At 38.8% G+C, this 11,775-nt stretch overlaps 1 protein-coding gene across 2 annotated transcripts; it reads left to right on the top strand.

The window, feature by feature from the left end:
• Positions 1–3,459: 3,459 nt before the first annotated feature.
• Positions 3,460–8,950, top strand: LOC116315685 (extracellular matrix protein 1-like). Of its 2 annotated transcripts, XM_031734047.2 has the most exons (10): positions 3,461–3,708; positions 4,223–4,279; positions 4,704–4,739; positions 4,855–4,884; positions 5,479–5,771; positions 6,482–6,690; positions 7,387–7,669; positions 7,757–7,950; positions 8,140–8,227; positions 8,346–8,950. In XM_031734047.2, exons 1-10 carry the CDS (start codon positions 3,639–3,641, stop codon positions 8,526–8,528), a joined length of 1,443 nt encoding a protein of 480 aa, XP_031589907.1. In that variant the 5' UTR covers positions 3,461–3,638; the 3' UTR covers positions 8,529–8,950. The 2 variants fall into 2 exon arrangements, with proteins under 2 accessions (XP_031589908.1, XP_031589907.1); XM_031734048.2 differs by lacking the exon at positions 4,855–4,884 and having other exon boundaries at positions 3,460–3,708.
• Positions 8,951–11,775: the final 2,825 nt, after the last annotated feature.

Genomic DNA, 11,775 nt, shown 5'->3' on the forward strand with positions numbered 1-11,775 from the left:
TTTCACTGCCTGTGGAAGGGAGACGTCTAGTTGCTCCAAGAGGAGCAGATTTGGGGTCATGAGTCTACGATTAGCGAGGTTTAATGACATGTTCCAGGAAATCCGAGTTGAGTATGTGTTCAGTTGTTATCAAAGCAGCACCAAGAATGTCTTCAGTAGCTATTTGACCATAAGTACTGTGGAAAACGGACAAATGAGTGATCTGGTGAAAGAGGAGAGTTATTTTCCTTGATGCAAGATAAAGTTGTGGGAATTCTGAAGTTTCATATGGGTAAGCTCGAGAATTATTTTGCCAGGTATTACACTGACTTACTGGTTTAGTAGACGTGAGTGCTTATAGGTTGGTTTGAGGCCTCAAAACAAAGGATTTATTAAGTCAGGAAAAGGAGCGTGAGGTGGCCACAGATCAAAAAGCAGAGGCAGAAATGCTGAGCATCTGTTCCATCTGCACCATTTGGTCCCATCTTTCACAACCTCCCTATCCTGTTTGGATCAATGATTCTTATTCTTGGAGGGAAGAATGTGCATTTAGTTCTATGAGTATTGGGATGATAACACATTTTTTCTTTTTATAGTTTTTCCTCTATACACATCAGTTAAAGACCTGAGTGTATACTTGGTAGTTGGCATGCAGCATGTACACACTGGCTTTATGTGGGATTAGTAGCTTCATAGTCTGCCTCACATAGCTTGAGTGATAAGAACAGCAGGAAACTGTAATTTAGTCATTTGGATTATGTGTTGTGGGTGGGCTGGAGAGTCTTTTGTTCATGGGCACGGCTGCATGAGAATGTTCTTGGAGGTGAAGAAGGATAAGAGACTTTATAATACTAACAGTCCTGTGTGCATGAGGGCATTTTTCTCTACTGAGCTCCCCTCCTCAGTCTCTTTTTATTATTGTGAGCTCTCTGATCTGCATCCAGTGTCTAAGTGCTCCAACTCCAGGAACCATGTAGAAAACAGACTCACCTGGTGGCTAGGCTTTACTAAGTACCTCTGCACTGACACACCACTGAAACTATGAGAGTGAACAGTTAAGTGGTTTAGATGAGGTAACCGACTGGTACAGATGACTGCTGCAGATGACTAAAACAGAACATTTAAGAGTCAAATTAAAAAAGGAGGGTTGTACTTTAATAAGGAACTAATTTAACTTTGAAAAGATGTAGAAAAAACATAAGAAAAATGCACAACCTTACTTAAAAAACATATCAAACACATTTTTAGTGTCATTTAAACAAAGACATCATAGCATGCTTGTTCGCAGGCTGCAGCACGCAAGACAGAACAGATGTCTGATCCAGGCTTCTGATTGGGTCAAGTGCCAACTCCAAAGGTTGGGCAGGGCGTGGGATTTTCAACAATATTATGATGTTTTTGCAGTTCTGTATATCTCATTTCCACTGACACATGACTTACCCAAAACTCCTGTTTTTTTTTGTTATTTTTTACCAGAGAACCATTTACTGTTAGAGGCTGTCAAAGCAAAAAAAAGAAAAAGAAAGAAAATTGTTGTCTTTAATTTTCTTAAACATCCATGACAGGCTGTGATGTATCAATGGGGTTTGTTTATTTTTCCATAACCCTGACCTCCAAGAGGAATTTCAGCTTTTTTGTACGGCTCCCAGCACTCACCAGCACTACCTTGAAGACTCGCATCTGTTTGACTCGACAAAGCTGCAGCCAAAGCAGCAAAAGAAAAATACTCCTCCCGGTTAAACAAGATATGTCCTATAGTCAGTATTAAAGTTTATTTGAACTGCAAAGGAGAACTGAAGGAGAGAAGGAGAATTAAACTGGTTGGAGAAGATGTGTTACAGTCATTCTTTCATACACTGAAGCTATGATGACCCTGGACCTAATCTCTGCATATTACAGAGATAACAAGGACTGCAAGTCTTTTCATATCTCTGTCATATAAAGTTAACCATCACATTACTGCATTACCTTGATACTGAATGCTGGTGTTATTTTATGAAGTGTCTATAATCATATTCCAACTTCTTTAATTTGATTCAATGCAATTCAATTTATATAGCACCAAATCTAAACAGCACCTGCCTCAACACACTTTATATTGTAAGGTAGAGATCCTACAGTAATAGACTGAAAAGGTCAACAATCAAATGCCTCCCTGTGAGCAAGTACTTGGCGACAGTGGGAAGGAAAAACTCATATTTTACAGGAAGAAATCCCTGGCAGGACCAGGCTCGGGGAGAGGCCATGATCGGTTGGGGGTGAGGTGCGGGAGACGGGACATCACTGTAACACAAAGTGAATGACAAAGAAACACTCAGCAGCCTAGACCTACTGCATCTTAACTAAGGGAGGATTCAGGGTCACCTGATCCAGCCCGAACTATAAGCTTTATTAAAAAGGAAAGTTTTAAGCCTAAACTTAAAAGTAGAGAGGGTGTCTTTCCCCCAAATCCAAACTAGTGGGTGGTGAAAGCTGAAGTCTCTTCCACCGAATCCACTTGTAAATATGTTTCTAGTTGCGGAACTTTCTAAAAATGGTTGACTAAAAAGCAAATTCACACGTCTATTAAAATAAAACAAAACTTGTGATGATCAGTTTAATCATCACAGAGATAAATATTTAGTATTTGTATAATGTGTCTAGACAGGCTTCCACAAAGTCTGACAAATAAGCCTGACAACTGTGTTTGTGGTGTCGATGACAGCTATGGAAACTCATTCTCATGAGGCAGGAAGTCTCCATAATCCAGAGCATAAACTCTGGATGGAATTTGGCATTTATCAGGCAATAAGCAACACAATCACTGAGCTGGGAATGATTCACCTATTATTAAAATAAAGATTACTCAGGCTCTGCTGCTTTCTAAAGTTTCTTTTCAGTCAGCCAACTTTAATGGGATCGGAGTATTGGCATTTATGGTCTCACACTGTGGTATTTCAATGTAAACACGGTATATAGGTCAAAATAACATCAAGACCAAGTAAACATGTGATACATGATAAGGACAAGCTTCTGATCCTTAAGAAAAACAGACTGTGTTGCATTAAGTTCTCTGTAGCCATGAGAAACAGGACAAAGAATATTTTGTTTTAACACTTTCTAATTAACAAACTGTATTTTATACGTTATTTTACAAGACATATTTGTATTGTTAAACATCTACATGGCAAGAATGTTATTCCAAGATAGCCTATGTTTTTGTTTGGTTTATTTTCGTTAAAAAGTTTTCTCTTTTCCCCTCCATGTTAAGTTTTTAAGCAGGAAAAAATGTTATAGCTGAGTAATGAAATGAGGCTGATTCGAGATTTGTGCTGGTAAAACACGAGCTTTTCCACAGAAGGGTTGCATACATTCCCATTAAACAGCACCAGGGATTTGAACGCATCACCAATGAGTCATGTCAAAAAACTTTCTTCCCTCCCACTTTTTTTCCGCTCCCTTAAATCCCACAATATCCGTAAAAAGTGTTGCGGGCTTTTGCTCCTCAGATAGACAGCGCAGCGGCTTCTGTTGGACCAATTAACGGGCCCGTCTGCGCGCTGCCCCGCGGAGCGTGTTTTCCTGGGCGGCCTCTGAGCACTCTGCCAGGACAGTCAGCTGCAGCTGCAGAACATAAAGCACACACAGCACGGCACGGCACGGACACGATCAGGTCCACAATGGGTCCGACTTGGGCGCTAATCTGTTCCACCGCTTTGGTCTTGGTTTTACTGAGCTCAGCATCCGAAGGTTGGTACACTACTTTTTTGTTGCTTCCAACTAAAAATCCACAAGGAATTCTTGTTGCTTCTTGGCCGATTGCCCAGCTCCATGTTTGATCGCTCCTTCTGCAGTGGGAGCGTCTATTTTGCAGTGGTCTGGTGCCAGGTAGACTTTTATACAAAGCAGTCTGCTCTGAGCACTTTGATTCAAGTTCTTTATTTCAGACATGTCTCACATGTATTTTATAGATTACACACAGATGCACGTATAAAATAACATTTTTATTTATTTGTTTGTTTGTTTATAAAACTTCCAAAACTTCTCTTATTTTGTCCCACTTTACCTTTTACAGTACTTTACAGTTTTTTTTTCTGACTTCAATACTTCCATCATTTTTCGCTCTCAGTTGTAAAAAACAAACAAACAACAACAACAACAACAAAAACATTGGTAGTTATGGTTATGTAACTTTGTCTCACTCTTTTCTCTCTCTCTCTCTCTCTCTCTGTCTCTCCTTTGTGTGCCGCCTGCAACATTACAGATGGGCCCATACTTGAGCAGCGCGAGGTCACCTTTGACATTGCCCAACTCATGCAAGGTGTGTGCGCGCGCATTCACATATTAGCGCAGCATCTCCACAGCTACCAATTATAACGTCACATGCTCGTACTTGTATTTGGCCAGCTCTCACTTCAAGAGGAATGTTAGGACTTTGAGATGAAAGTCTTTTTTTTAACCGGTTTGTTTTATAATTGCTGTAAAATGTCTTCTGTGGTTTTACAAGGTTAGAAAATGTACTGATAGTCTTGTTTTTCTTTTTTTTTTTTATGGAAGTGACATACTAAACCCCGAAATAGCCTACCACTCTTATTTTAAGGTTATTTATAGCCAAGTTGAGTTAGTGTAGGCCCGGTTTCAGTACAGAAGTAAAATATAAAGCTGTGTCTTTCTGTCTGTTTTGGTGTTTTACTTCAATTAAAATAATGTATATAAAAATCTGTTATTATGTTTTGTCTCTTTAGAGATGCAGCAAGAGGCGGACTTGAGAGATTACTTTGGTATGGGTAACGTTTATCTTCTTACCTCTTGTTATAGTGTTTTGGCATAACTGCACTACATACACGCCCCCTAATTAAATCCATATATTTTGTGGGGGGTTTTCTGTTTTCACAGACTCAGTACAGTTTCAACCAAGGCAGAGAGGTGAGCAGATATCCACAGTAGTGTGCAATACCTTGTAATGTCTTTAAGTAGTCTTCAGGAATACTTCTCCAGGCTTCTTAAAAGCACACTCAAAGCTATTTTTTGTATTGGCTGCCTTTTGGTCCATTCTCTATTAAGATCCTCTGTAGATAGTATTTTTGTCCTCCATGTGTCCAGTTTCTTCCAATTCTTTAAGGACACACCGCACACCATGCTGAGATATGTCTCCAGTTTTCAGCTAATAGCTCTTTGTGAATCAGCTTATTGATGCAAAAATACAATTTTATGCCTTTTGAACTTTGTAATCTTTGTCATTTTTTGTAGAGCCTGTTTATACTTGAATGATTCCCAGGTCAATGATTAGTGGCATAATTTAAAAAAAAAAAAAAAAGACTGGATTGTAATTGAGTGAAAAAGGCAGCTATAGTCCTAAGAAAAACTTCAGAAGGTCTGCAATTTATTTCTCGAGTGGCTCAAAACTTTTGCACAGTACTGTACCTACCTACTCATAGGTACCACCTGGGTCAGGGAATCTCTCTTGCCTTCTCTTGTTTGATTTTTTTTTATTTGTTTTTTTTTATTTGTTTTTCTTAGGTTCCAGGCCAAGACCAGGGGAACGTATGCCAGGTCCCCGTTCTTTCAGCGGTCCGACAACTTATGATGTTCAGTTTCCTCTGGGCCGGCCAACATCAGAGAATCTCCAAGCGATCTGTGACAATAGCGACCTTCGTCCACGCTACCCATCATCCTACTTTCCTGAATCTGGCTATGGAGTTAACAAGTTGAGGGCCTCTGCTGTGAATAATGCAGAGGCCTGGCTGAGCACATGCTGCAAAGAGAACCAGACGTGGGAGAGAGAAGTGACCCTGTGTTGCGCAACACAGGCAGTATGTTTTCACAACAGCTCTTATAGCTAATTCAGCAATACTTTTTTAGCTCTGCGTAAATATAAAATGATGTTATTGTGACCTGTGTTTGTTGCTCGAGTTCCTCTTCTCCTACTTTTGCTGATGATTAATTTTTTCAGAATAGGGAAGTAGTATTTTCTCTACTTCCAATGCATGTAATAAAAAACACAATTTGTGCTGTTTAGGAACAATGCACTAATAATATAAAGTAACATATTTAGTTTTTTATTGCACTCATATTCTTTTCATTTTTCAGTCTGTAAATGTAGAAAATGCAGCATTTTTTTTCAACCACTTTTTGAATTGGCCCTGAACATAATTGGAGCATGAAACATTCTTCACATTGCAGAGGTGATGGTACTTGGGTTTTGTTTTTTTAAAAACAAAGTTGAAAGCCTTGAGTGCTTTCTGTCGATAAGCCCGTTTAATCAGCCCGGGCAGACATAACAGGCGGACAGGCCTTGGCATGAGCATCAAAACTATGTTGAATTCCTCAGTGAGCGTTACCTTAGCAGCTTCTTGTTTGTTTTCTAATTAAGGTCAAATTTGTCTCTTGACAACATAACTTCAGGTGGTGAATTTACTCAATAAGTAGCAGACAAGGTGCAGACTTCATGTTATTATTGAAGAATTTCATTCACACTGTGCATTCTGACTGTCTGTGTTACTCTGTTTTGTGCTTACTCAAGTGGGAGCTGTCAGTTGAAAAGTACTGTGAGGAGGACCTTTCAATAAAGCATCCTTGGTATCACTGCTGTAAAATAAACAACAACAACAAAAGGCTCAGCTGCTTCAGCAATAATGCTCCAAACCCAAACTACAGGCCAACACAGGAGCTGCCAGTGGAACCTCTTCCCTCTACCATTGAATTCACCTTTAACCCGAACACTTGCCAGAGGTGCGTAGAAAAAAAAAAAAAAAGATTATCAATATTTTTGCTCACTGGGATTAAAGAAGATAATACATTTGTTCCCTGTCAGTCTCAATAAACAGTACCAAAGTTAAACCATAAATACTTTGCTACCTCAACCACTAAAGGCAGTACTTAAAGGTACATTAAGTAATTTTTTTTAGATCATTTAATAGAAAGAAAATATTGTACTCATAAATGTATATTGATTTGTGTGTAATTATACCTTTCAACAAATTAATAAGTTCTCATAAACTTAGAATGAATCCATTAAAAATGCATAGCAGCAGGCACCAGCTCATGGAAGTTCCCATTTTGCCCCACCATTTTTAATACAGTAGCTGAGACGGTCACTGCCACATTGCATTTATGTTTTTGTATTCATCTAACAATACACTTTACAGCACATGATAGCACTAACGATTTTATTACTGTGGAAAGATGTTATTGTGCACTTGCTTATTTTGATTTTGTTCGACGTGCATCATCTGTCAAGCTCAAAAGTTTAATTGCAATGAAGAGAAAAGTCCTGTAGAAGAAGTAATGTCAAGGTTATCATTTAAGACAAAGAGAAAAAAGTAACTCTCATAGCTTATATTGCAAAACACATTTCCGTTATGCTGAATGCATCCTGAGCCCGTAGGAGGCATGTCTGTGTCTGACTTTATGCCTCATGCATTGCAGGACACAATTCCCTGAACCCAGCGCCCTCAGAAAAAGCAAGACCAAGAAACTATCTACTCCCCGAACAGCTGACATCAGCTTTCCTCCTGGACGACCCACCGCAGATACCATTGAATCCGTGTGTCGCAACCAGAGGCTTCGCCCCATCTACAGCATCAAGTGCCTCCCACGTTCAGGCTATGAAATGGTGGCTCTTCAGGCAAAGACCATTAATCTTATAGAGAAAGGATTCAAAAAATGCTGCAAAAATAAGAAGACTGAACTCAACTGTGCTGAACAGAAGGTAAAGGAAGAGCAGCTAAAAATACACATTTTTGCTTAACTGAGTAGTTTCCATGTCGTGACACTTGATTCTTGCTCTTCATTTCAGTGGCGTGAGGAGCTGAACAAGTTCTGCTTGCCTGAGAACAGAGGACAGGTGAATTACCCCTGCTGTTTGAACCAAAGCGATAAATACAGCTGTTTCCAGCAGATGTCTCCAGACCCGTATTATAATGTGACTTCTGCTCATGAGGAAGTGTCGCTGAGCAAGATATGTGACACTCACAAAACCATCAAGAAGAAGTAAGATACTATTTATTGCATTTTTTTTCTTTGATCTGATCTTCCTATAATTTCTTTTTGTTTCTTTTGATGTTTTTTCCATTTTTTCTATTCATTTTTCTCTGTGAAATGTCAACACATTTATTTAAGTATATAATCTGTAAGCAGTTTAACATGAGATGCATTGGCATCAATGTGACTGTGTTTTAGATTCCCTGTTGGGTTTCCTCTTAAGGACTTTGTGACACAATGCTGCCCCCTGCAGGAAGAAGAGAAGACTGCTTGCTCTGTGCAACGGGTAAGTCCCATTAAAAGGCATTAAAAGGGGAAGTTTGTTGGCCTGGCAACATTTAAAATTTGAACACAGAGTTCTGATTTCTGCTGCTATTCTGCCTTTGGTCTCTCCATGAAATCAGCTTGAAGAAATGTCACAGAAGCTGTGCGCATCAAAAAAGGCTGTTCCCACTACCGTCCGCCGCTGCTGCAAATTGTCCTCACAAGAGACTCCACAGTGCATCTCCAAAATTATCATGAGCGCCATCACCAAAGCAACCAACTTCTCAAGCCAGAAGAAGAGGAAAAGGTGCCCTATCTCCTAAGCTTGTATGGCCTTTCGCTGCTGACCCCACTGTCGCTGGGCCGTTCAGGATCATGGGGAGATAGCAGCAGACGTGGCATTCGGTCACTGAACAGAAACGATTCATGCAACACTTAAATGTTTGTAAGACAAAATGAAATGTAAAATGTTGACCGAGTTTTCTAGCTTCAACTACTGCCGGCATTCTGAGACCAAATTTCTACCATTTATACTACACATACTTAAACAAGCATACTGTTGCATGCATAGTTGCTAAAACAGACTATTGTCTAGGACACTGTACCACTATTTCTATAGGCTGCTCTTTGCATACTTGATTATAAATTTCTTAAATCTTTTGGAAATTCAAGATCTTTTTTTTTCTCTTTTATATGGTTTGTAGTTAAGATCTTCTCTGAAAAATAAACACATTTTTAAAATCTTCCTGTCTGTGTGGTTTACTGTGTGACACCTTGGATGCAAGTCCATGCTGCTTTAACCACAGACTTTATTTAACCCACACTGGGAAAATTCCCTTGTTACAGCAGCACAAGGTATAAGTAGAAAGGAAAAATTAGGGATATATTAGAAAACAATACAAAATACAAAAAATAAATAAGAAAAATGGTTTACAACTACAACAAAAAACCGCCTGGCCTGAGTCCCTCATTTTCATTCTCAATAAAACCTTCTGTCCTGTGAATAGCGGTCTTGTTCCCTAGACCCCTCCCCTAAGGATCAATTATTTTTCATAGGACAGAGGTGGGTGCTCTGGTTTCATTTGCAGTTAATCTTTCCGTATAAAAGAGCAAATGCACTATGCCAGCTGTCATCTGGACAGGTTGCCAGTCCATCACAGGGTTATTGCATTGAGAAAGAAAACCATTCACATTGACAAAAATACTTATGACCAATTTAGAATCACCAGTTAACCTAATGTGAATGTCTTGGGAGGAAATCCAGTAAAAACTCACGCAGGGTTTCATGCAGAAAGGCCCCAGCTGACCAAGAGGTTCATAAACTGCTTGAAAAAAATTAAATACATGGACTGGATCATATGTTAGTGAAAAGATGCCACATTGTTTCATGAAAATTGTCAAACTTTAAACAGCTAATTTAAAGACACCCCAGAAATACTCCAGGCTAGTCCAGTTTGCTGAAGTTTTATCTCAGCAGCTCAAAATGGTGCTCAGTATTTTGTATGGCTGGGCGTTGTCGTGCACCAAGAGGAACCCAGGACCCCCTGCACCACTGTAGGGTCTGACAGTTGGTCCAAGGATTTCATCCTGATACATAATGGCAGAAAGGGTGCTGTCCCCCAGCCTGAAGAGTTAAATGCTAATTGGACTCCACAGTACCTGGCAGTGAGTTCAGGGACTACTAAAGGACATCACCTCATGTTATCAGCAATCACAGCCAAAAAAAAAAAAAAAATAGAAAAAAAAGTCAGAAAAGATGAGGAGGGATAAATGTTTTTACAGGCCTCCACCTGTAAAAACCATTCCTGTTTGGGGGGTTGTCTCACCGTTGTCTCTCTTGTGCACCTGGTGTTAATTTAATTGACACCAGAGCATCTAAAACTTTCCCTCACTTGATGCTACTTTCTGAATAACAGAGTCGACTACAAATGACTTCATTCAGCTTGGCCAAAATGTGGACATCTCCCCCTCCTTCTGCACACTGACATCAACCAGAAGCAGATCCCCTCCTCAGTCAGCTACCACTACAACGCTGCAGCTTCAGGCGTACCAGTGTTCTCAGGAGGAGAGCACCTGTATGCAAGTTAACTGTGAAAATAACCTACAGTTTACACCATTTGAGGGAGTTGCTCAGTCCTTCACTGTCCCACTTAACAACGCTGAGCTCCGCCCCATACCAACACCGCCTCACGAAGACAACTGGCTGTTTACTGATATCCTGAAGGACAGAAAGTCACCTAGTTACTAGGAACACATGCCTCATCTTCTTAAAGAGAATCAGACTCAACCGGTCTCATACCTGAGAAGAAAAATTCTCAATGACTTCTTGTTTTTTCTTTTGTTCAAAGTAAAGACAACTTTAAAGACATTACAACTTTTTTGTGAACACATTTAAAATGCTGTCCTTTTTGTTTTTTGATGTTTTGCCTTTACTGAACAATTGCCAGCTAACTACAAATACACAAGTTCTGGGAAATATGCAATCAAACCAAACAGGTTCAGAGTAAAACTAAAGAAATTCACTCTGTGAATGTACAGTCAATGCCCACTTTATCAGGTATAGGGTTGGATCACTTTTACCTTCAGATCTCATTCATCATGACACGGAAACCTAATCTGATGGATTACATAACAGCGGACAAACTCCAATCAAGGCTGGTCTGATATAAATCTAGAAATGTATTTATATTATTATGTATGTAAATTTATCCTTAAAAATTGTGAATTATGAGGAATTAAGACACTGAATTTGTGACAGCTAGAGTAAAAAAGCTAGAGTAAAAAAACAGCTAGAGTAAAAAACTCATATAGAGCTGTGTATTCTTCTGTCAGTTGCTTCTTAAAGAAATCTTACATTTATAAATGTGTTCAAGATGGGGTTTTTTTCAGATGGTGTACTTACCAAGTTATAAGATTTATACTTCTAATTTGTGAATGCACCAGCTTTTAGATCACAAAACATCTTTACGTGCTGTTCATATTACCTCATTATTTATTTATTATTGAACATAGATCAGCTTACAACAAAGATGTGAAGTATTTATTCCAGAAAAATGCAAAGGTAACCATATTTTGTGATCATACAGTACTTACCTCTTCTTGAACAAATCAATTTGTTCAAGAACTGTTTTGCAGTATTTATATAGTGTATATAAATACAGTATAGTGTATACTGTAAATAACTAGTCTAGGTTTTTCCTTGTATACCAAACTTTATACATGCTCGATTAGCTTAGTGAATTTTTTATGTAATAGTTCCAAAATGTTTACTAGTTGTTTTATTAAAAAGCATGTTGGCATCACAAGTTCTTTTTGAAATGTGACATACAGATGATCTACAGTTTTTTATACTGCCTTAATTAATTATTAATTACCAAGCAATGATTATCAGATTTAAAATGTCACAAAGAAGAGCTTTAAAATAACATTTTAACTCACAGGCACAAAAACAAGAGACCTAAACTGATTAGTATTGGCTTGCTTCTATAACTAAACATCACAATAACTAATAGACCATGCAATCTGTTTTCAGTGGTGCACCTTGGAAAAGAAATTACTAACACACAAATG

The sequence above is a fragment of the Oreochromis aureus genome, linkage group 11 (assembly GCF_013358895.1).
Source record: "Oreochromis aureus strain Israel breed Guangdong linkage group 11, ZZ_aureus, whole genome shotgun sequence".
In the NCBI taxonomy this organism is placed as follows: domain Eukaryota; kingdom Metazoa; phylum Chordata; class Actinopteri; order Cichliformes; family Cichlidae; genus Oreochromis; species Oreochromis aureus.

Excerpts from the sequence above, each read along its gene's own strand:
- LOC116315685 (XM_031734047.2), top strand. The coding sequence starts at position 3,639 with ATGGGTCCGACTTGGGCGCTAATCTGTTCCACCGCTTTGGTCTTGGTT. Across the intron at positions 3,709-4,222 it reads ACTGAGCTCAGCATCCGAAG|ATGGGCCCATACTTGAGCAG; the intron begins GTTGGTACACTA and ends GCAACATTACAG. Across the intron at positions 5,772-6,481 it reads TGTGTTGCGCAACACAGGCA|TGGGAGCTGTCAGTTGAAAA; the intron begins GTATGTTTTCAC and ends TGCTTACTCAAG.